General features: G+C 43.3%; 3 protein-coding genes across 3 annotated transcripts; 2 read left to right on the forward strand and 1 right to left on the reverse strand.

Moving 5' to 3' along the window:
• Window positions 1–285: 285 nt before the first annotated feature.
• Window positions 286–13,706, forward strand: LOC306786372 (transportin-2-like). The gene is made up of 25 exons (XM_079281122.1): window positions 286–357; window positions 1,872–1,971; window positions 2,463–2,538; window positions 3,089–3,238; window positions 3,449–3,555; window positions 4,261–4,394; window positions 4,761–4,842; window positions 5,581–5,703; window positions 5,954–6,072; window positions 6,233–6,293; window positions 6,749–6,920; window positions 7,080–7,232; window positions 7,494–7,719; window positions 7,813–7,984; window positions 8,175–8,261; window positions 8,713–8,820; window positions 8,925–9,083; window positions 9,195–9,282; window positions 9,401–9,499; window positions 10,211–10,306; window positions 10,425–10,500; window positions 10,731–10,830; window positions 11,017–11,091; window positions 11,457–11,605; window positions 11,709–13,706. The coding sequence occupies exons 2-24, from the start codon at window positions 1,873–1,875 to the stop codon at window positions 11,562–11,564; spliced, it is 2,670 nt and encodes an 889-aa protein (XP_079137248.1). The 5' UTR covers window positions 286–357; window position 1,872; the 3' UTR covers window positions 11,565–11,605; window positions 11,709–13,706.
• Window positions 13,707–16,727: 3,021 nt separating this feature from the next.
• Window positions 16,728–20,702, forward strand: fbxw9 (F-box and WD repeat domain containing 9). The gene is made up of 8 exons (XM_079281990.1): window positions 16,728–16,867; window positions 17,544–17,686; window positions 17,778–17,925; window positions 18,089–19,118; window positions 19,301–19,449; window positions 19,535–19,738; window positions 19,835–19,900; window positions 20,125–20,702. The coding sequence occupies exons 1-8, from the start codon at window positions 16,862–16,864 to the stop codon at window positions 20,197–20,199; spliced, it is 1,821 nt and encodes a 606-aa protein (XP_079138116.1). The 5' UTR covers window positions 16,728–16,861; the 3' UTR covers window positions 20,200–20,702.
• A 399-nt stretch (window positions 20,703–21,101) lies between these two features.
• LOC306787449 (guanine nucleotide-binding protein G(I)/G(S)/G(O) subunit gamma-7-like) lies at window positions 21,102–21,689 on the reverse strand. Its single transcript, XM_079282579.1, has 2 exons — window positions 21,509–21,689; window positions 21,102–21,298 (listed from the first exon to the last, which is right to left on the reverse strand). The coding sequence occupies exons 1-2, from the start codon at window positions 21,599–21,601 to the stop codon at window positions 21,173–21,175; spliced, it is 219 nt and encodes a 72-aa protein (XP_079138705.1). The 5' UTR covers window positions 21,602–21,689; the 3' UTR covers window positions 21,102–21,172.
• Window positions 21,690–23,619: the final 1,930 nt, after the last annotated feature.

Raw genomic sequence — 23,619 nt, forward strand, 5'->3', positions numbered from 1 at the left:
TTTTGATGAGTTGCAACTGATCACTAATATGATAAAATCAAACCACACCCACATCCTGTAGATACTTATATGAATAATAAGTATCACTGTAATGCAATTCAATCCGTACCCTTCTTATGTATTTGGTTGTTTGTAGGCCTGTGTGTGTTACTTTCTGTGCTTAATAATTAACCATTATTATTATTTTTTTAAAGCAAAGGTCCTTCTGTAATCTCGCGTGGTTAGCGAAATGTGTACTGGATGGAAGCCGTCATAGCTCAACTTCAATCGGCGTGCTCATTTGAACAAGAAGAACCGCTACGAAGCACACGGGTGGAGAGCGGCCCAGTACGATAATTCAACTTTCAAGTCAATATTGTACGTATACTTTTATGTAACTTGTACTTTAACAGAACATTTTAGACATATTTGTCTTCGATCAGACCGCCTAAGCGGGTAAGGTATTCTGATTAAGCGAATTTCAGGCAAGTGTCCGTTACATAGCATTAGCCTAGCTAGTAGCTTTAGCATTGTCAGTCAGAAATAGCTTCAAACGGCTTAGCGGCTAACGCCTGTTTGCGAAACGTGTTCACCAAGTTTAGACCCATTACTGGCTGCTAACGACGTGTTAACCGCAATACCTTACGTGGACATTCAGCTATTATCTTATTCCTAAATTATGAGTTGGTACAGGGTGGTGTTTTGATAGTTAGATTGCGGTATTTGCCTATTTTCATGCCGGGCACATTGTGACTATTTCCAGCCTGGAGTTTCCGTGTCGACCAGGCCCCGAGCAAAGAAGGGCAACTTTAATAGCGGGATAACGCGTGTAAAGGCATCTCAAATGATTATTAACCAACCGATGAGGTAATCGTCCACGGACGTCATAGTTAACTAACGTGTGTAGTTAAATGTAGTTTCTGTATAAACTACACGGGCCGCTTAACGTTAGCGAGGAGCCGGACATGGAGGCCCTGTTAACATCGCTATAACTTAATCCGTGACAACTTTTCCTCACACTCCGACCGACCACAATAAGCACGACCCAATCGGATAAATCGCGAGTTTTCGGACCCCACGCGCAGTACAAACACGTTTTTTGAGATTTAAACGAGAGATATTTTGGCACAAAAGTGTTTCTGTATGTTCTACCAGCGGACCGTGTGGGGGTGGGGGTCGGATTAGCGTGGAGCGGATAAACCGGGTCACAGATTTTAACGGGTCATGTTCTCTTAATGTCCTCGGTTTTTTGTTTTGTTGTTGTTCCACAAGCCGATTTCCAATTATATGTTTAGGTGTTGGCTGCTTAGGCCAACCACTGCAGCGGTTATCTTATCTCTCTAAATACCCCTTAGCGTTACCTAACTCTTGAGGGCCCGTGGCCGCCTTCGACCCGCACCATGTGCCCCTTCATCCTCCTGCATGTGCCCTTACGGTTTATTTCCTCTTCAAACATTTGGTACATTGCCTGATCGGGTAAAAGTAACCGTCTGCAGATATTTGACATTTTAGATTATTAAAATGTACTTGGGATATAAAGTCTGCTGGTAGAGAAGTTCTGCGGATAAGTTAAAAAAAAGATTTTGCATTAGGAATTGTTGCAGTGTAAGCAGACTTAACTGTACATCGACAGGAGCCTCATACAAAGCTCTGTAAATTGTTTCTTTTCACATTGCTTTCCTATAAATAGCTAAGCGTGTGGACTTTGGAGGTGATGCATCCTAAAAAACATCTGACTGCCACTGATGGTGTTTGTATTCATACTGTCTGATCCAGAAACCACCCGCTTACCTATTTGTCCTACATAGTGATCCGTGTAGGGCTACACTGTAAAACATGCGTATAACTACGTTAATGTGTGGATTAAATTAACGTTTGTGTTTGTTTTTCAGGATGGAGTGGCAGCCAGATGAGCAGGGACTTCAGCAGGTCCTCCAACTGCTCAAAGACTCTCAGTCGCCCAACACAGTCACACAGAGAGCAGTCCAACAAGTATCCTATCACTGCAATCTGAGGGTGTGTTTAGGGAAGCTAGGGATAATTATTATTAGTTGTCTAATGTGATGCATGATTTTAATGCTAGTGCAAATGGATTTTAATCTGTACCTCGCTCATTTATTGCTACTTCTGCCACGTTATCAAGTTGGAGTGCGAGCCACATTTTAAAGATTTTTATTGTACTAGTCCAGAGTGGAGCGGGTGGGCAGTTGTTCATGGATAAATCTCCGTTATCTGACACTTTCGTCAGCTGCAAAGCCTGGGAAGTCTTTTTAATGTTACCAAGTGTACAATTGCAGAGACAATGCACACATTGTATTAACAAACTACAAAGATATCTTTGGTTGATGTAAATTATATTTGGGTGAGCCAGCCATAAATATTAGTGATGTTTAATACGCTGGTGATTCCATGTGGAGCTCTGTGTCACTCTTTATATATATTTACAATTAGACCAGTGAAATGGTCCTTAACTGCCACGCTAGAAACTTGAACAACTCAACCAATTCCCCGACTTCAACAACTATCTCATCTTTGTTCTCACGCGACTCAAAACTGAAGGTGAGTCGCCAGATGTGTTTCTCCTTTTTCGGCCGTTTTATAACGCACCGACATCATGAATCCACAATGATTAAAGTTCCTCTCACACTCCCCCATACACTTAGAAAGCTGAATGAACTGTGTGTCACGCCGTCTGGCATCTGGACATGATGAAAACCCCAGCTCATTGATTTACAATGATACATAATGTTCCTATATTTTCTGATCCAGATTTGTCAAGGCTCTGTGTAGGATTCATATATTTGATTTGTGTAATATGCATTTCACATAGAAACCGCCGGGTGTGATGAAGGACCACCTGGTTTAGTTTATTTAGATTACCGCGAACATCTGGTGAAGATTTGAGCAGAGCCAAACATGATGTACTTTACACTTCAACTTAATAAACCGTAGAGAACAATATAATAAAAATGGCACAAACCTGTAAAATACATTGCGTGATTGTCTTTGGTTATAGTTAGAAGTGATAGGTTTACACGGACATTATTTATGGCCTCTGTTTCTCTCTTAACTGAGTCGTACCGTCCTTCTGTTCACTTCCTCTCCTCAGACGAGCCGACTCGCTCTCTGAGCGGTCTGATACTGAAGAACAATGTTAAGGCCCACTACCAGAACTTCCCCCCGACCGTTGCCGACTTCATCAAGCAGGAGTGTCTCAACAACATCGGTGACCCCTCGCCGCTTATTCGCGCCACCATCGGTGAGTTTGTGTTTTGTGGCCGTCGTACCTAAGACACCCGGTCCTTTCCCGCCTCTGGAGGTGATGCATAAAACATTAAAAACTCCTGATTTCCCGTGAAGGTATTTGTATTCATACTGTCTGATCCAGAGCGGCCGCAAAGGCAGCCGCTCACGGCCCCGTTAATAACGGATCACTGTCTGACGTTCGGTGTCTCTCCCGCTCCTCTAGGCATCCTGATCACGACCATCTCCTCCAAGGGAGAACTACAAACATGGCCTGAGCTGCTGCCTCAGCTCTGCAACTTGCTCAACTCTGAGGACTACAACACCTGCGAGGTCTGCACTTACCCCGCTCTGCCCTTGTTTTTTATGCTATACTAGGAATTGCGTGAAGCCACCAAACATCACAATAAAATAATGTTCGATGTGCCTCACCCAACGGGAGAGGGAGGGAGATGGCAGTCTAGTGTAGTTTGTACATGCAGCCTGGGTGTGCAGATCCTTTGAAAGACATTTGTATTATTATATCTACATGTTTTTTTTTGATTTTAGTTTTTTAAAAATGTTTTAAGTGACACTCGAAACATTTGGAATCTAATTATTTCTCGAGCATCATGTGGGATAGTTTATCTTTAACATGGAGTCTGACGTTTGAGTCCGTCTGGCATCTGGACATGATGAAAACCCCAGCTCATTGATTTACGATGATACATAATGTTCCTATATTTTCTGATCCAGATTTGTCAACACTCTGTTGCTCAGTAGTGGTATTTTTTCGCTCTTTTTAAATTGTCTGCGCACACTTTCTGAGTCATAAACTCATACTTTTATCATAGTGCCGTCTTTTTGACACGTAGAAGTAAGAACGATCTATTGACTGAAAAGTTTTTTGCATTTGTGGAAATAAAAATCAGCTGAAAAGTGAAGTCTGTTGAATGCACTCAGTACCAGTTGTTCTCTGATGCAGTCTCACTCTCTCCTCTGTGTTCTTGTATGTTTGCGTTTGATTTGACAGCCTCTCTGTGTATGTCCGTGTCTCAGGGCTCATTTGGAGCACTGCAGAAGATCTGCGAGGATTCGTCGGAGCTGCTGGACAGCGACGCTCTGAACAGACCTCTCAACATTATGATACCAAAATTCCTCCAGTTCTTCAAGCACTGCAGCCCCAAGATTAGGTACGGGAGAGAGAAGAGACTCATTCCGATTGGTTGTGATTATCATCTGGGCGTGATGCAGAATTAACATCTGACTGACCGTGAAGGCGTTTGTATTCATACTGTCTGCTCCAGATCATCTGAGCTTCCTGTCACTGACGTTTGACTTAAGAGTTAATGGCTAATAAGATTAAATTACAAATACACTTCTCACTACGGTGCATTTCTCTCTTGGTGCCTCATTGTTGCCAATCAGTCAAAAACAACTTTTAACCAAACTCGGTGGCACAAAGCCAGATGTTGCTGTTGGTATATTTAAACTATGTATTTTGGCGCACTAATCCATCGCTGTGTGACTCCACTGTTAACATGTTGTGTTGGATGCAGGTCCCATGCCATCGCCTGTGTGAACCAGTTCATCATCGGCAGAGCCCAGGCCCTGATGGACAACATCGACACCTTCATAGAGGTGAGCTGTGTGTAGTGAGGTGACTTGGACTGTTTCTATAGCAGACCACAGAAAGTTGAAAGTCTTTTCAGCTTATTAAACCTTTTGCTCAGGTTATATGTATGTGTAGCTAGACTGAAGCCAAACATCACAACAAGATAGATGTTCGATGCGCCTCACATGAGCAGATGCAACAGAGCTAACGGGAGAGTGAGGGAGATGTCGGTCTTGAATTGATGTTTTTGGTGATTTTTATTTTTTTTACAACATTTTAAGTGACACTCTAAACATTTGGAATCTAATTATTTCTCAAGCATCGCGTGGCAGAGTTTGTCTTTAACATGGAGTCTGACGTTTGAGTCCGGCTTGTATCTGGACATGATGAAAACACCCAGCTCATTGATTTACGATGATACATTATGTTCCTATATTTTCTGATCCAGATGAGTCATGGCTGTGTGCTAGGTAGTGGTATTTGTTGCTCCTTTTTAAATTGTCATAAACTCATACTTTTATCATAGTTGCGTCTGACACGTAAAAATAAGAAAAACGATCTGTCGACTGAAAACGTTTTTGCATTTGTGGAAATAAAAATCAGCTGAAAACCGAAGTAATTTTATTTAAATAGTTGGACACATTTAAATAAATCCATGTCCATCCATATTTTTTTTTTGTTCATCCCAATTGTGGCTTATTTTTTTTTTTTGAAACCTATTAAAAAATACTTTGTCTTGTGTCATTTCTCCTCTGTCCATCTAGAGCTTGTTTGCGCTGGCAGCAGATGAGGACTCTGAGGTTCGAAAGAACGTGTGCCGAGCCCTGGTCATGCTGCTGGAGGTCCGCATAGACCGCCTCATCCCCCACATGCACAGCATCATCCAGGTAAGTGTTGGACATCTGCTCAACCACCTGTTGGACCACCTGTCGGAATTAGATGTGGAAGAACGTGTAGACCGCGTCCTTATTTCTGGCATCTGGACATGATGAAAACCCCAGCTCATTGATTTACAATGATACATAATGTTCCTATATTTTCTGATCCAGATGAGTCGAGGCTCTGCTACGATGTTGCAAACTCCATTTTTTTTGGATGTTTCCAATCTGAAATGTGTTCTTTGCTCCTCTCCTGTAGTACATGCTGCAGAGAACCCAGGACCCCGATGAGAACGTGGCCCTGGAGGCCTGCGAGTTCTGGCTGACTTTAGCAGAGCAACCCATCTGTAAGGAGATGCTGTCTGGACACCTGGTGCAGTGAGTAGCATACTACCTACTGATGGGGAAATGTGCGTTCTGTTTTCATACTGTGAAATATGTGGTTGTCTTAATAAAAAAAAAAGAAAATCAGCTTGTACGTGAGGTTTGTCGGCTGTTTTAACCAAGCAAGTCTCCTCCTTCTCCCCGCTTGATGTAGACTAACGCCTATCCTGGTAAATGGGATGAAGTATTCTGAAATTGACATCATACTATTAAAGGTGAGCTCTCTTTGTTCTTGTAATCTTTTACGATACCGTTTCATACAGAAATATACCAGTCGTGTTATGAGTTGATGTCTTTTGGTCATAATGTTCATTTAAATGTACGGCTGTCCTGAAAACTTTGACGCTTCATTTTGAGTCCGTCTGGCATCTGGACATGATGAAAACCCAGCTCATTGATTTACAATGATACATAATGTTCCTATATTTTCTGATCCAGAATTTGTCAAGACTGTAGGATTCATATATTTGATTTGTGTAATATGCGTTTCAAGCACTAGGTGGTGTTTTGCTACAGGCCCAGGCTGAACCTAAATAAACGCCATGATATAAAGTAATGGTAACTTTGTGTCTAGCTTCTCTGAGCACGTCTAAACGATCAAGATCAATGAGAACTTTTTAAAGTACCTGCGATGATGTGGCTGAAGTGAAACTCGTGTGCGTTTGTCCAGGGGGACGTAGAGGAGGACGAGGCGGTGCCAGATAGTGACCAGGACATCAAGCCCCGTTTCCACAAGTCGCGCACCGTCACCCTGCAGCACGAAGGAGGCGAGGGCGAGGAGGGAGAGGACGACGATGATGACGACGATGACGATGACGACACGCTGTCGGACTGGAACCTTCGTAAGTGATCGAGAAATGCAGTTACAGAGGAGATGTGGAATAGGAGCCTTCTGGTGATACAAGATGGGCATAATGTTACAATCGCCTCTTTCTGTAGGTTGTATGTTAATTAACAGGTCGGGGTTTAGGAATGACTGGACTCTTTTCTTTTCGATGTAGGGAAGTGTTCCGCTGCAGCACTGGACGTGCTCGCAAACGTGTTCCGCGACGACCTGTTGCCCCACCTCCTGCCGCTCTTGAAAGGCCTGCTCTTCCACCCGGACTGGGTCATCAAGGAGTCTGGCATCCTGGTCCTGGGGGCCATAGCTGAGGGTAAGACTGACGGGACTGGAAGTCTCAGAAACGACTTGATTTGTTATACGAGCAGCAGTCGTATCGACAGGCTGTTTTTTTTTAAGTCAGTCTTGCATCTGGAAATGATGAAACACCCAGCTCATTGATTTACAATGATACCTTTTGTTCCTATATTTTCTGATCCAGATTAGTCAAGGCTGTTGCTCAATCGTGGTATTTTTGCCCTTTTTAATAACTAGTCCTTTCCCCTTGTTGTTCTCTCCTCTCTTCATGCCTCAGGCTGCATGCAGGGCATGGTGCCCTACCTGCCAGAGCTGATGCCCCACCTCATCCAGTGTCTATGCGACAAAAAGGCCCTGGTGCGCTCCATTGCCTGCTGGACCCTGAGTCGCTATGCACACTGGGTGGTCTCTCAGCCCCCCGACTCCTACCTCAAACCCCTTATGACGGAGCTTCTTAAACGCATCCTGGACGGCAACAAGAGGGTGCAAGAGGCTGCTTGCAGGTGAGCACATCCGTTCACGTATCGTCCGTAGTCAGGCAGAACTACATCGATAGATTAAATATTCACTCGGCCGCCGTCTTGGTTTCCTGTCAGTGCGTTTGCCACCCTGGAGGAGGAGGCGTGCACAGAGCTGGTGCCCTACCTGAGCTTCATCCTGGACACACTGGTGTTTGCCTTTGGGAAGTACCAGCACAAGAATCTCCTCATTCTCTACGATGCCATAGGAACTCTAGCGGACTCAGTGGGCCACCACCTCAATCAGGAAGTAAGTGAAGTATATAGACCTGCACTCCCACATTTTCCAGCACATGCAAGATCATGCTTTAGACCAGTTCACTTACAGAATACATATACATTCATTTTATTACCCTAATTGAACCGTAGCTAATATAATGATCTTTGCACTTAATTGGATCGAAAGGAATTTGACATTTGTGATTGATATTGTTTCTCAGGAGTACATTCAGAAGTTGATGCCCCCCCTTATTGCCAAGTGGAACGAGCTGAAAGACGAAGACAAGGATCTCTTCCCACTGCTAGAGGTGAGAAGTTGTTTTGCGTGATTTTAAAGTAGTCACTTAAACATTTTAAGGGATACTCGAAACATTTGGGAATCTAATTATTTCTCAAACATCTCTTGGGAGAGTTTATCTTTGACATGGAGTCTGACTTTTGAGTCAGTCTTGCATCTGGACATGATGAAAACCCAGCTTATTGATTTACAATGATACATAATGTTCACATTTCTTCTGATCCAGATTTGTCAGGACTCTGTTGCTCATTTGTGGTATTTTTTTTTGCTCTTTTTAAATTGTCTTAAACGTATACTTTTAACATAGTTTTCTTTTTGACACATAAAAATAAGAGGAAAGATGAAGCTGTGCTTCGGTTTTATTTTCTTTCAATATAAATGGCTCTTTCACGCTAAAATGACGCATAGAAAATAATTGTGGCTTTAAGGATGCGTGACTACAATCATCTTTGTTTTTCCAGTGTCTGTCGTCGGTAGCTACCGCCCTGCAGAGTGGGTTTCTGCCTTACTGTGAGCCCGTCTATCAGCGCTGTGTCACGCTAGTCCAGAAGACGCTAGCTCAGGCTATGGTGAGCATGCAAACACGCACACACAATACCGGTGTTGAGTATTCGGTGATCAATTTTCAGCTGTGCAGAAGAGACGATAAAAGTTCTCCGCCCTGTCCGTACAGATGTACAACCAGCATCCAGACCAGTACGAGGCTCCTGACAAGGACTTCATGATCGTTGCCTTGGATCTGCTGAGCGGCCTGGCGGAGGGTTTGGGGGCTCATGTGGAACAGCTGGTGGCCCGCTCCAACATCATGACTCTGCTTTTCCAATGCATGCAGGTATTAGTGCAGTTTCTCTTTATAGATGGGAGAAAAACGGAGCTATACGTATGCTGTTTTATTTGAATTTAGACTTATTGACAACACTAAGGGGTCTGGTTTGTGTTGCAGGATACTATGCCTGAGGTGAGGCAAAGCTCCTTCGCTCTGCTGGGAGATCTAACCAAGGCGTGCTTCCTCCATGTGAAGCCCTGCATCGGTGAGTGTGCTCAGAGCACTGATTGTGCGAAACCTGTTGTAGCCATTGATTGTCAGTAATCGGATGTCATTCTGTTTGTATTGTAACCATTCTGTGTGTGTTCATGTCGTCCCTCCAGCTGAGTTCATGCCCATCCTGGGGCTCAACCTGAACCCAGAGTTTATCTCTGTGTGCAACAACGCCACCTGGGCCATCGGAGAGATCTCCATGCAAATGGGTGAGAAAGCAGGTCGCGTTTGCTGTCGATGCGTTTTTTGGTTTGCTCCCTGAATACGAGTGCTCGGTATCTGGATATGATGAAACACCCAGCTCATTGAAACACAATGATACATTTTGTTCCTTTATTTTCTGATCCAGATATGGCACACATGTTGCGCTAGGTGGCACAGTTGAGTGTTTACACGCGTGTGTAAGAAAACAAACCTCAAATCACATATCCCTATATCTTTGACCAAATACCTCAAAAATTGTGACTATATTGTCGGGTTGAGTATTCCTAAGATTTACACATTGAGATTTTTTGGTTAGTTCAGTAAACTATATCACATAACTTCACTGTAATGTAACTGTTAAAACCAGGAAAAGACAACACTTCTACCATTTATAAAATATTGCAATATCCAGAATCTAAGTCCATATCTAGTCTCGTATCACAATATTGATGTATTGTGTGAACCCAGTGACATCCTGACAGGCACAAGTGTCAGTCGGTCTTTGCCTCAACTTGATAAGTGTGGCAGCTGTCGTAAGCATCGCATACATCCTGTCAAACATGTAAATGTAACTTCACAATGAACAGAATGTTGCTCATTCTGCAACAGCAATCATGAAACCAAAAAAACCTCCATCTCATGAAGCCTGTTGTGCAAGTGTCAAGTCGTCATGGGCTTTTGAATCTATTTGAACTGTGTTCTTGGCGTTTGTCCAGGTGCGGAGATGCAGCCCTATGTGGGCATGGTTCTGCCACACCTGGTGGAGATCATCAATCGACCCAACACACCCAAGACTTTACTGGAAAACACAGGTACCCAAACCGTCGCACATACTTTGTTCTCTGTGCATGTTGGGACATGCGTTTTAAAGATGGAAGTGTCTGGGGAAATGTATGGTGAATTGTTTTGCGTTTGTCTCCCTGTGTGCAGCCATTACGATTGGCCGACTGGGTTACGTCTGCCCCCAAGAAGTTGCCCCACAGCTGCAGCAATTCATTCGACCATGGTGAGGTTATCATCCTGGTATTATGACATATGCCCTTATTGATTTAATATAAGATGTATTTATGGACATGATGAACACCCAGCTCATTGATATACAATGATACATAATGTTCCTATATGTTCTGATCCAGATTTGTCAAGACTCTGTTGCTCAGTAGTGGCATGAAGATGCTGACCCAACGAATGAATTAATAGGTTCCACGTTTGTCTCGTCGATTCGTCTCTTCCCAGGTGCACGTCGTTGAGGAATATCAGAGATAACGAGGAGAAGGACTCGGCCTTCAGGGGAATCTGCGTGATGATCGGCGTCAACCCTGCAGGAGTGGTGCAGGTGAGGTGACCCACTCTGACGCTGTTGAGGCTACAGGGGATGTTCTGGAGATGATGAAACACCCAGCTCATTGATAAAGCAGTGATACATTGAGTTCCCAAATTAACTTTTCTGATCCAGAGTTGCCCTTGTCTTTTTCGTCCCGGGCTCTGAATTTGCTAGTAACGAGTGCACTTCTCTGTCCAGGACTTCATTTTCTTCTGTGACGCCGTGGCCTCGTGGGTCAACCCCAAGGACGACCTGAGAGACATGTTTTATAAGGTGAGTGCCTCCATCGGAACAGAAGACCGTTTCACCGACTTCCATGTTGTCGGACAAATCGATCTGACGACTAATGTTGTCAATAAAATGCTCCTTCACTATGTGCAATGCTTGCTCACCACACTCCATGATGATCACTTAACAGACATTCGAAATCTGATTTCACGGTGCGGAATATTTTTTAAGCCTGAGAAGTGTGTGCGGAGCTCGCTGTATGTAGGTGGAGAGCATTTTTTTTTTTAATTAAAAAATTGTCAATCTCATTTAAGTTGAGCCAAACACTCAATTGCTTAAACCCACTACTTTAAATATTCACACAGAGGTTAGTCAGCCGCCGTGATGGTTTTCTGTTTTCTTCTCCCAAGATCTTGCATGGCTTCAAGGACCAGGTTGGAGAAGAGAACTGGCAGCAGTTCTCAGAGCAGTTCCCTCCTCTGTTAAAGGAGCGCCTGTCGGCCTGCTACGGTGTCTAACCCAACCTCCTCCTTGTCCACACAGGACACCAACCTGTTAGGTATGTTCAGCAAACAATGAATCGCACCTTTTTTTTAGTCCCCTGAACCACTCGTATGAGCTCTACATTTACTCCCATGATGTGGTTTTTGTCTTGTCCCCAGGTTAATGTAGGGGAGGGTAACTGGGGAACTCATTGCACTGCCCAGATCGTGGGGAGAAACCAGAGCTGGAGGGATGTGACTGGCCTTGTGACCCTCCACTCAGCGGATGGCCTCCTTTCCCCCTGCGCCCTGTGTGTCTCTCTGAGGGTGGGAGGAGGGTGGTGGGTGTGGGAGGGTAAACTGGGGATATACATATACCTCTGGGATTAAACGCCTCACTAAATCCAACACACTCTAAAGTGACTTTTGCCAACAGCACCGCAGGAATCTTAGCTAGGTGAGGGCAAAAAAAGGGGTGGGGGGGGTCCGGCTTCGACCGGCCGCCCCCTGTCCTAGATTTAGATTATTCTGATAAAATAGCTGACGGCTGGGAGGGAAGGGGTGGGGGAGGGAGGTGGCAGACGGGTACATTTAAAAACAAAAAAAGGAATTATCTGAACCAGCATAGGGTGCCACAGTCCCAAACACCACAATGCACGAAGTCCGTAGACTCGCACATGTAGACATGTTCAAACGGGCCGAGGGCAGAGGCTAAAGGCAAACACACGAGACGCTTTTACCACGTAACGATGCAGGAAATGTGCACAGATTGTTTGCACCTTTTACGGCGAAATTGCATAAACCATTTGGTGTGTGTACACATGGGTCTTTCTCTTCATGTACATTTAGCTGAAATAATTTTCTTCCTCTTACCTCAGTTTCTGAATTCCTCTCGAATCATAGGTGTCTTTTATTTCTCCCCCCCTCTCTCATTTGAGGTAAAAAAGAAAAGATGCAGTAGGTTCGTCCTCTAAGGTTTTACCACCGCAGTACCAAGTTATTGCATGGCATTTGATCACCTCTTAAGTGCATGTTTAAGTGAATGTCTGTCTTGTTGCTTACTTTGTTGATGACATTATTGTCGTCGGTATAGGGAGGCTGCCATAATTTGAAGCTGTCAGGTGCTTGGGTTCGTGTGTCCTCCCGTTCGTGCGTATTGTCTGATCAGTGTCCCTTTAGTTTAAAGGAGGCCGTGTGTGTGGACCAACTTTAGTTCGATTAATACAGGAATCCGCTTAACTCTCTGCAACAAGAGTTCAAATACTGTAGGCAAGTCGAGAATCCTTTTTGCTGCTGCTGCTTCCTTTTAAGAGACTTTACGAAACAAACTTAATGTGAGCGATAAGACATCACCAAGAATGAATTGATTCTTACTGATATAAATGCACTTTTTCTTTTGTAAGAAATTTAGAATTTCAAATGTAAGATAAATGGTAATAATATACTGATCTTGAGACGTTTTTTTTTGATAAGTGGTATTTGCTGAAGTAAGCGTAATGATGATAATGGTAAGCATTTGGGGGAATGACTCGGTAAGACTTGAGGCCTCTTAACATAGTTAGTTTTATAATGTAGCTCCTCCTAAAATGGATTAAATAGGACTCAAGGGGAGGCCGACATCTTAATTGCAGTATTTTGGATCCACGTCTGCGTTCGAGTGTCCCCGTCTTACTCGCAAAAGCGTTTTGTTAGACAATGGCTGCTTGAGCCATCAAGGCGTCTCCTGGTCACGATCGTTGCATGCTTTTTCCAGCGAGTGTTGCTCCTTTATTTTTTAGTCATTTTATAACGGGTCAATTTGGAGCGATCTACCTTTATAAGAGCTTTATCGATGGCAGTGCAACTCACTGCTGGACTAATAAGGTACTTCTTCCGGCTTTCGATCAAACTAGTGATTGCCAATGCCATATGTTCACCCGTTGATACTGTGTAGGATTTGCCTGGGAATACGCTGAGTCCCAATAGTTCTTCCCTGACACTGGTTGGCTTATGTGAGAGAGTGGTGGTCTTTGTCCAGCTTTATCTCGTAGTCATTGTTCATAGTGGACGCTTGTAACGGAAGTGTGTATGGCTGTTTGCCTGTTGCTGTTTTACTATAAAGGTGTGTACTCGAGTACTGCTTAGATGTAATTTTGCACCAGCGCTACAATAAAGTTATGTCCGGGGGGGGGGGGGGGGGGGCGTAGTTTGAGTCATGCCAGAGTATCAACACTTGTCTGCTAGTTGGAAGTTTTATCGCCGTTTTCTCAAATCTCCTGAAACGAAGGCCGTCGCTGAAGGAAAACAGCAGAATTGGTTCCCTCCTGAATATCAGCTCACGTCAATAATTATGTATTTTATAGTAAGTAAGGCCCCACGGGGCGGATACCGATGGCATCTTATCCAGGTTTAACTGGGAGGCAATCATTGAGATTTGCGGTGGCGCTCACTGATTATAGGCTGCACAGATCAGCTCTGGGAGCACCAACTGGTGAAGTTCAGCCGCAAAATAATTGGTAAAAAGTTGAGGCATCACTACTCCCCACCATGTTGCGATACACTAAGCTCTCTACAGAAGTAAATTTAAATGCAAGTTGGCCACAAGTTGTTTTTTTATTTTATTTTTTTATTCTGTTCATATGATGATTTAGTTTTTATTAATTTATTTCTTTATATTTTTTTGTGCTCCAGTGCACAAATTCTTTTGGACTTTAAAAGTTTTTTTTCTCCTTTTTTATTCTTTTTGTTTTAAAGAATACTTTGGTTTTCGTTGTTTTATAGCGGACGATTTGATAATGTCAAAGTTGATGTTGTGGTTGGACTGAAGGAGAGTCGGTGCTTGGTGCATATATCTTGGGGAAGAATGTGGAAAACTAATTCATGACTTTGTTTCAATCTGATATCAAGGCTGACTATTGAATTTGATGTAGTACCTTTTCTTTTTTGCTCAACTGTGGTGCAGGTTGGATGTTATCTGATGTATCCTTTTTATTAAATTTTTTGTGAATAGGGGAAATAAACATTTTTTTTCTATTAACCTTTTGAGTCGTCTGAACATTTTTGTTCCACTGAAACTTAAGTCTGACTGGAAACATCACAAACCTGTAGCAGGCCTCGCTTCCTTGTGAGCGCAGAGTGTTTCTTGTCTTGCAAATTAACTAAAGTGACATTTGAATAATGGAACTCCATGCACGGCAGAGACTAAAATAAAAGCTTATTGAAGTCTGACCATGTAACAAACTGCTCGGGTAGGATTTTAGAAAATCCGAGTAATAAGTGCATCCATGTTCTAGTTCCAATTTCACCTAAATGTGAGTGTTTTTCACACAAATGTATGTCCTAATGAAGTACGTTCAGCCTCTACAGCTTACATATGAATAACACTGGTAATCCAATATTGCTTTACAATTATGGGATTTAACTGCCTGCACAATTTCTCAAATTGAATTGGCCCGCTTGCCCAAAGTATTTGTGCCGATTTAAAGTTTTTTCCTTTTTCTCACGGTTGTAAAACCTTTTGACTTTGATTCTTCTATTGGACTACGGCAGTTTTTCTGTAGTCAGGCTTCAGAAGATGACATTTAGTAAGGTGAATATGGGCACACCTGTTTGATTAGCAGTGTTTGTTGTGCCGACGATCACTAGATTGTGAAAGGAGATTATTTTATTCAGTGGCGGGCCGTCGGGCCTGCAAGACCTTCTCTGCTGGCCTAAACAGAATCACAAAGCTATATATATATTTAAAAAAAATAAAATCTAATAATTTTTCTTAAATGCACTACATGTATTATAATTTATAAAAATATTTTTCCCATTATCTTATTTTCTCATTGCACAGCTACTGTCAAAGTAAAATCCTGTGATAATCTCTTTGGGTCGTGGCTTGTCATTGAGGAATTACGGTGGATCCCACAGCCAGACCAGCTGAGAACATTATATTTTCCTGAATGTAGGCTTTTGCATTTTCTAAATGCTCGAGCATTATTCAAACGACTCGTCTCGAATGGTTTAATACGAAGATGTACATAGTTAGAGCATTAAAAATGAATAATAGCTGTGGCGCCACAATGTGGTCATAAGGTTGTATTTCATTAGCAAGGACAGCAGCGAAGGCCCAGGTATAAAATGCACGGCCCGCCACTGGTCAGAACCTATCCCTAGAACCTGAAATGGATTGAAGCTATTACTGTTATCTTCAATGCCAGTTCATTTATTGTTGATTATTTGATTTAAATGCATGAACTGTACTCTTACTCCATCGCCCTCCATTATTAGGGCCAGCATTTATCTATTGGAACTTCCTTGCTGCCTAGTAGAAATGATTTAATTCAGTGTCAATAAAGTCTGTTTGGTATTGCAGTCTGTTTATTGCTTCAGTTTATTCTGAGTCTTGTGTATTGAGCATCACCATGGTAACAGACATGCAGAAACGTGTGTTAGCTGGTACACAAACGCTCAAAGTCTTCTATAAGATGTAGCATATAGCAGCTGTGACCTGCCTACCCGTTCACACTGCTTTGCCTGACTCCTTGAATAAAGATCCACATCAGCAGGTCTAAATCTTTAAGTTCTTTGGTTAAAGGTGCATGGGCTGAATAACATGCATGAGAGACAATTAGCAAATTGACTAACATTACTACCTGCATGAAAGAGATCAGGTAAGTGTAGCTCTGTGCTAATTATAGAATAATATTTCTAATGTGAGTAGGCGTAGCCAAACACTACATATGCATTGCCAATGCACAGGTAAGTATTTTTGCATTTTTGACTCCTAAAAAGGTGTTACTTGTGGACATATATTTTGTTTCAGAAGGATGTGCACATGTAGTTGATTTAAAAAGGCTTCCATGGCAGTACAATAATATGCTATTGTTTTTTTTATTATTTTTTAGGGTGGATAGAGAGAGTATTTTGGCCTGAATCCTTTTGGCAGCCCATTGAGATAAATCTCACCACGCAATCAAAATTACTTTTGGTACTTGTTTTGCACTGCAGACCTTTTTTTTATGGAGGTGAACCCACCTATATGTCCCACAGCACTTGTGTTTGTTTGGTTGTTGACACACCTCCATTGCTGCCAGTTTATGTTTTAATTTAAATTACAGTACAACATGGCTTCACAGTTCTGCTACAGCTGTACTGTATAAATGTGTGAGGAAATACAATTGAAAGTGCACTGTGAAAGAAACTTTGGAAGGCAATCAGTTTGCCTTCCAATGACTGCTTTGTCTCCCTGCAGAGCGACGGGGCTGACAACGTGGTGTATGTGAACACTGCTCCGGAGTTTGATGGTTGTGACTCGGGGGCAGTCATGACTAGGCTGTGTCCTTGGGCAATATCAGAGCAGATGCTACATGAAAGTATGTAATATTAAGTATTACAAACTAATATGAAATTTATGTTCTAGTCACTTCTTGATTTCTTAAATAATCGGTGGCCCAATAGATCCTTTGTCAAAATCCAATACATTTAATTTTTAAAGAATTACCATCTCTGAGATGCTTCCATCAAACAAACAAAACAAACGTCTAGATTTTTCTGCCATTACCTCAAAAGTCGATAATAACCTGAAAGCATGAGCGTGAGTGTATGAGAGCGAGAGAGCGAGCGAGAGCTTGTGTTGTAAACCTTCAACTGTAATAAAATAAACATTTATCCACTGTCAAACGGTATTCAACGAGAGACTGTATTTAATGTCACACACAACACCGGAAACGGAAATGGTTCGTCATGTTTTGAACTTTGAACAAATAGTTCGCCTTCGCAACCCCGTTCATATTCCTACGTTACATGACATTTGAGTCTTCGTTTGGTTTATATATATATATAAATCTTCAGGGAAACGTTAGGGTCACCATTTTGTTACACTGACTTGGAGACCAGCGGTTAGCATTGTCAACGGCTGGGCTTGTTAATAACGGAACGTTAGCTACTTGAAGCTATCGTTAACCTGCCATCACAGCTGTAACACTCGTTAAAGTTTGTATTTTTTTCTTTGCAACGAGTGTTTTTTGTATTAAATTTTTTTGTCAACAGACACATGTTGCAGAAAACGTTACTGCTCGAGGAGAGGAGGTGATGATGTCTGAGGAGACAGGGACAAACGGGGACCAGGGTGGACCATCTCCTGACCCCGGGACGTCTCCCAGTATGGAAGCTTCTGGGCCTGACCTGCACGGGTAAGACCGTCTTTCACACTCAACTGATATCATGTCTCACAAGGATATGATATTAATATATTAATACGTCATTACGATATATTTCTTCCAGTCTTCTGCCTGCTGGTCTCCCATCTTCTGCAGACATCAGCCCCTCACCCTCTGCTGAGGCCAGTGGCTTGTTGTCATTACCGTGGGAGCTGGTGACCCACATCGCCTCACACCTTCCTGCTCAGTGTGTCATCACTGTGCTTCCAATGGTCAGCTTTTTTAAATAGATTTTTGGGCCCATCACCTCCTAAAATTGCTTTTGAAGATGTCTTGTTGGCACATTTTCTTGCTAATTTCTTACTAAATGTCATATCGTTCTCTGTTTGACTGTATATTCCCCAAAAAATACTAATACCGTCCTCTTCTTTTTAGGTCTGCCATGCATTGGGTAATGTGGGTAAGGACAACACAGCCTGGCAGCTCCGGGCACACAGACTGATGGGATCACGAGCTGGCTTCCCAGTGGGGCCGAGGGAGGACTTTGACTGGCCGTCTGCTTGCCTGGAGATGGAGCGGCTGATAACCTGCTGGACAGGCCAAGCGCAACTCGTGGCGAGACGGACCAAAGAGGATGAGGAGGCAAGGGAGCAAGTGGGACTGCGGCAAAGGGCAGGGCAGGATGGGGAGCCTGTTGCAGGAGGACAGGAAGATGGTGGAGAGGATGCAGTAGAAGGGGTGAGAGTGGAAGCGCAGGAGGTCGTGTATGGTGCTGATGAAGGAATGGAGGTGGCGATGGAAGGTGAGGATGATGAAATGCCGCCCATAGTAGGTGGGGACCGACTGGCGAGCTTAAGAGAGGAGTTGGGGGAAAGACTAGAGGACGATGCAGCAGCCCTAATGGAAGAAGAAAGGGACCACATGATGGTGTTTGGGGCTAATGAGGGGCAAGTTGGTGCTCTAAATCGCCAAGAGGACTTGGCAAACCTCATGAACCTGGGCAATGGAAGACGAGTAGAGACGGAGCAACCCCAACCCCTCAGAAGTCCTAGCCCAGAAGTCCCCGCAGCGCTGGAGTGCATCACCCTTCCTTCAGACCACATTGCACCGGTCAACTCAGTCCTCCTTGTGGGGGGAGAGGGGGCGGTTTGTGCCACAGGCTCCAGAGATTGGAACGTCAAACTGTGGGATCTACAGGCGAGCTCTGGTGGCACGCTGCTGCACACATTGGGAGGGCGGGGGAACTTCAGCACTCACCGGGGCTGGGTCTGGTGCCTGGCGTCTCAGGGACCTCTGTTGGCTTCGGGTGGCTTCGACAGCACGGTGAGGCTGTGGGACCTCCAGGCCGGCGGGGCGGAGAGAGGCCTGATCAAGTCTGGGGCTGCTGTCCACTGCTTGTGCTTTCAGACGGATGTGTTGCTGGCGGGCACATTTGACAAGAGGATCAGCATGTATGACACCCGAGGTGAGGGGGGATTAGAATAGAGTTTACATCTCAGTTCAGTGGCTGAGTGTGCATGCAGTACAACGAAAGGTCATTAGTTTTGGCACATGACATCACTCTAAAGTAAATTTTTGATAGCAGTTTGCCAAATTAGGAAGACAAATCACTTTCTAAAGGGTGTTCGTGACATCATTTGTCGACAGCTGCTGAACCGCTGGTGAAAAGCCTCCGTCTGCACGGTAACGCTGTAATGTGCCTCGCTGCAGACGACAAGTACATCATCTCCGGGAGTAAAGACTGCACTGTGGTGGTCTACGACCGGAGGGCAGGCAAGGGCTTGAAGAAAATCCGGGTAAACACACAGACGCGCATGTATTTTTGTGTGCATTCATGCTCAGACACCCAGACTAACTCCAGCCAACACCTTCCGTTTCTAGCTGAGCTCTTACCTGCTGTCCATGAGCTACAGCGGCTGTGAAGTTTGGGCGGGAGACAACAGCGGCATGCTCCACTCCTTCTCCATGCAGGCGGGGACCTTAAAGCCTCTGTCTCAGTTCGATGTGGGACACACTGCTCTGGTCACCGGCATCCACAGGTCCCCCGGAAGCCTCTACACCTGTTCATCTGATCGTACCCTCAAGGTAGGACGAGGGTCATTCTTTTTCTTTTTTTACTTTGCCTGTTGAACTAACTCTGCTACAGTCTTCTGAAGTTGTGATGTATCGTCTGTATTGCAGGTACATATCCCCTGTGCTCCTCCGAGGACATTATGCACACTGCGTCACCAAGCTGGAGTTAATGGGGTTAGTGCTTTGTACCACCATGTATAGATAATTACAATGTCAATCTGTTGTAACTTTAATTTATACAAAATATCCATTTTGTATTTAGCAAGGCATGTAAAGTGCAAATTAAAGTGTATTTTTTCTATGTCAATGAACCCTTCTACAGGCTCACTCTCATTTCTGAAATGTTTTTTCCTCCCTGTGTCTCCACTCTACTCCGCCTGTCTGTCTCCAACGGTCAGCTGAGTGTGGAGGCTGGAGTCCTTGCTGTAGCGCCGGGGGATGAGAACGTGAATATCTGGAGGCCCAGAAAATGAAAGACCAAGAAACCTGAAGCATTTTGGGAATTTACAACCTGTACACAACACACACAAAAAAACGGAAACGTCTCTCTTGCCTTGCAGCCTGTCTGGCTGTGTCAACGTAACAGATGAACTGTGCTGGAAATGAAGACGAGTCGAGTCCTTTTGTGGTACATATGGCCAAACAAATGCTTTTATTCACTGCACTAACAAACACAAATGCTGTTTTAAATATCCATGTCCAGTTTCATTAAGTTGTGATGCAGAAAGTCATGGTTGCGGTACGGTTGGGAAGATTCAGGTCACTTGTGTTGGCTCAGCAAAAAGTCCTCAAGCCTTTGTTTTTTAATACCTTGTTGAGATATTCCTCTAAAAACAGAAATAAAACCGACCCCGTTACAGCGACTGACATTGTACCAAAAGCATTAGTTACTTTGTGTGTTCAGTAACATACTTCTACCCTCTGTGGCACACCGACTGTATCTGTAAAGCTGCTTATTTGAACACTCCTCATAATAAACGGGACCTTTTTTGTAGGTACGTGTGTATGAGAGTTTGTGTTTGTTTACTATTTAATTGGATGAATTTAACTCGACGCACAATTACTTGACAGATGCATGTATTGAAACACATTGAAAGACTTCTTCCACAGAAGAGCGAAGTGAACAGCCTGAAAAGGTGTCTGATTTATTGGGTGGATGTGTTCACGGCCCCGAGGGGAGTTATGATTCAACAGCTCTGTGCTGAGTGTTTGGATAAAGCTGCTACTAATATTACTAATTCTTTGAGTCCTGAGTCAAGTTACTCAAAACAATTAAGTTCTTCCTCACCTATGCCGGGAGCTGTCTTTAAAGTAGATGTTAAAAAAAAGTGTAATTGTTGGCAGTATCTCAGTGGTAGGCAGACGATGAATTGCCGCTCTAGAAGGTTTATTTTGTCCACGTTTGACAGGAGACAATCCGTGTGTGCTCGGCTCCTCTCGGGACTGTCAGAGCAGCACACAGCTCTTCTTATCTTTGAAAGGATTGGACGAGGCAGCGATGCCGGTGAGCAGAGGGTCCTGGCGCCTGTGCTCCTGACAGTACCGGACCAAGTCTGCTGCAGTCAGGGAGATCTGCTGGGACAAAGGGGGACTGGGTAGCATTTCACAGAATGCACGACACCTTGTAGAATCATGTACACCACTATTTGACATTGGATGTCAACGAAGCGTTTCAGGACACTGTATTTAAGGATCTGTGAACTTTTTCAAACAACTGATATGGTGTGCTGTTCAGGTATCTGGTGAAGCTGTAGCATACAGATTATTCAAATTCTTACATACCTTTATTCTCTCCGTGCTCGCCTCCACCCGAAGTTGATCCACCAGTTTTTGAGCCTGAATAACACTGTTGCTGCTGCACATCTTTCCTGACATTGCCTTCAGAATATAGACTCAACAAAAAAAACCTGCTATCTGGACTCAATGTCCATCAAAACCAAAAAGGAGCGGCAGGAAAATGATTTGGAGCAGCAGTTATTTACCCAAATCCCAGAGAGTCAGCACGCGTATGCGCAGGAGTCTGAGAGGCAGCTGCCTTTGCTTTCACCTCTGCACCCCGTTTTTATTCACTGTCGGAGGCAGTTCAAAGGCTCCTGTGATATAAAAGGTCATACAGCACAGTGTTGTAAAAGGTCATACAGCACAGTGTTGTAAATGTCACAAACATCACACATTACTTCACACAGCCACCACTGATGAAAAGATTATTGGCTTCAGGTGTGCTTTCTGCCTTTAAGCCACAACGTGCGCTTGCTTTTATTTTTTACAAAATATGCAGCTGACTTTACCAAAAAAAGATGATGTTTATGCAATCATAGAAATGTGGTTGATTGGTAAAAAGAAACGTTATTTGGAATCTTCATTTATTTGGTTAAATGTGTTTCCATTGTTGCATGCTACTGGAAATATTGTAATTTACTTGAACATTTAGGTGAAAGCTGCCGTTCAGTCAGACTTTGTAGAGTGACATTTTATCTGTCAAACACAAAATGAGCTTGTAAAATGCACTGTTAAAGTAAAAACAGTCAGCTTCACAGAGAGTCATGTATGTTGTCCAGCTCAATAAAGTCATGTAAAATAACGTAAAAGTGTAACTGAAACCATTCCTCACACTAAGTCATTTGATGTACTATATAATTGATATGGCACAATAATCTATCTGTCCATATAAATAGTGCAAACTAAGTTTACATATATTTCAAAATAAACACATTGACATTTAATGGTGTAAGTCAATAGTTTTATTCACATTTTGACAAAAGGTTTTATTCAAGTAAAAAGTACTTATTTCCCTGATTAACAAATTATTTAAATGTTTAAGAATAAGAATCAACTCAATATGAACTGAAATATATACAAATATTTCAGATAAGACAAACTGTTTATGAGTAGAATCGGAAACTAATGTATGTGGCCCTAGTGTGTAGTTTTGACTGACGTGCACAGAAATACAGGTTGGTCGTGTTTGTCCCTTCGCACTTTCCGTAGTGAGAACTTGTGTTTCGCAAGCGGAGACGATCCATGCGTTGTTGACAGTAATGCAAGTTGCTGTCCTCGTTGTGTCCGGTAGTGATGGCGAGATGAAGCCTCATGAGGCATCGCAACACTTCAGCCAATTGGTTCGAGAAAGGGTTCATTACTCGATGCTTCATGTGCACACGATACCACCTACTGGCCAAGTGTATAATCACAGGCAGCTGTATCTGAACCACATAATGTGATGCATTGAATTGTTGTGTCTGTTATGGCTGTTGGGAATGACTGAATTACAAAAATGTATGACCAAATAATTTCTGTACATAAATGATCACATATGTGCATAATAAAATATTTTTATATATTTTTTGAATGTATTCTGTGTGTGAATTTTCCCAAAATGGGAGTATCATATGATATGGCAGGTTGTGTAATAATGTTATTATGTCACTTTAGGAAAATGGCATGGGCTTAAGCAGGCAGAGGACAGTGAAAGTGCTTGTGGAACTAGGAAGAGGGGACTGAATATGCTTGTGGAACTTGGACAGTGATGTACAGGACACGGGACATTTTATTCATTTTTATTCAGAAATAACAGTTTCTCAACAGTGTTTGGTTTTAAACGATTCCTTTTTTTTGACACGACCTCTCCGGCCTTTGAAAACACCCTTTCACAGGGTACAGAAGATGCTGGCGTGCACAAAAACGCAAGAGCAAGTCTATATAAATTTGCATACAGGAATTTTTGCCTCTCCCAGTACTCCAGAGGGTTTTCCAGCCTGCTTATATTTGGCTCGGAAAGGTAGCGCTGGACCTCCACCATGGCCTTCAGAGCCTAAAGGGAAAAATATATAGTGCTGAACTGTGAGACACAATAAAGTACTCATTTGTTTCATGCATGCAGCCATACATACCTG

This window comes from Melanostigma gelatinosum, assembly GCF_949748355.1.
Source record: "Melanostigma gelatinosum genome assembly, chromosome: 13".
In the NCBI taxonomy this organism is placed as follows: domain Eukaryota; kingdom Metazoa; phylum Chordata; class Actinopteri; order Perciformes; family Zoarcidae; genus Melanostigma; species Melanostigma gelatinosum.

Coding starts and splice junctions, on each gene's coding strand:
- LOC306786372 (XM_079281122.1), top strand. CDS start 1,873: ATGGAGTGGCAGCCAGATGAGCAGGGACTTCAGCAGGTCCTCCAACTG. Junction 3,239..3,448: donor GCTTATTCGCGCCACCATCG/GTGAGTTTGTGT, acceptor CCGCTCCTCTAG/GCATCCTGATCACGACCATC. Junction 3,556..4,260: donor AGGACTACAACACCTGCGAG/GTCTGCACTTAC, acceptor TCCGTGTCTCAG/GGCTCATTTGGAGCACTGCA.
- LOC306787449 (XM_079282579.1), bottom strand. CDS start 21,601: ATGTCAGGAAAGATGTGCAGCAGCAACAGTGTTATTCAGGCTCAAAAA. Junction 21,299..21,508: donor CGAGCACGGAGAGAATAAAG/GTATGTAAGAAT, acceptor TTGTCCCAGCAG/ATCTCCCTGACTGCAGCAGA.
- fbxw9 (XM_079281990.1), top strand. Junction 17,926..18,088: donor TCATCACTGTGCTTCCAATG/GTCAGCTTTTTT, acceptor TCTTCTTTTTAG/GTCTGCCATGCATTGGGTAA. Junction 19,450..19,534: donor AGGGCTTGAAGAAAATCCGG/GTAAACACACAG, acceptor TTCCGTTTCTAG/CTGAGCTCTTACCTGCTGTC.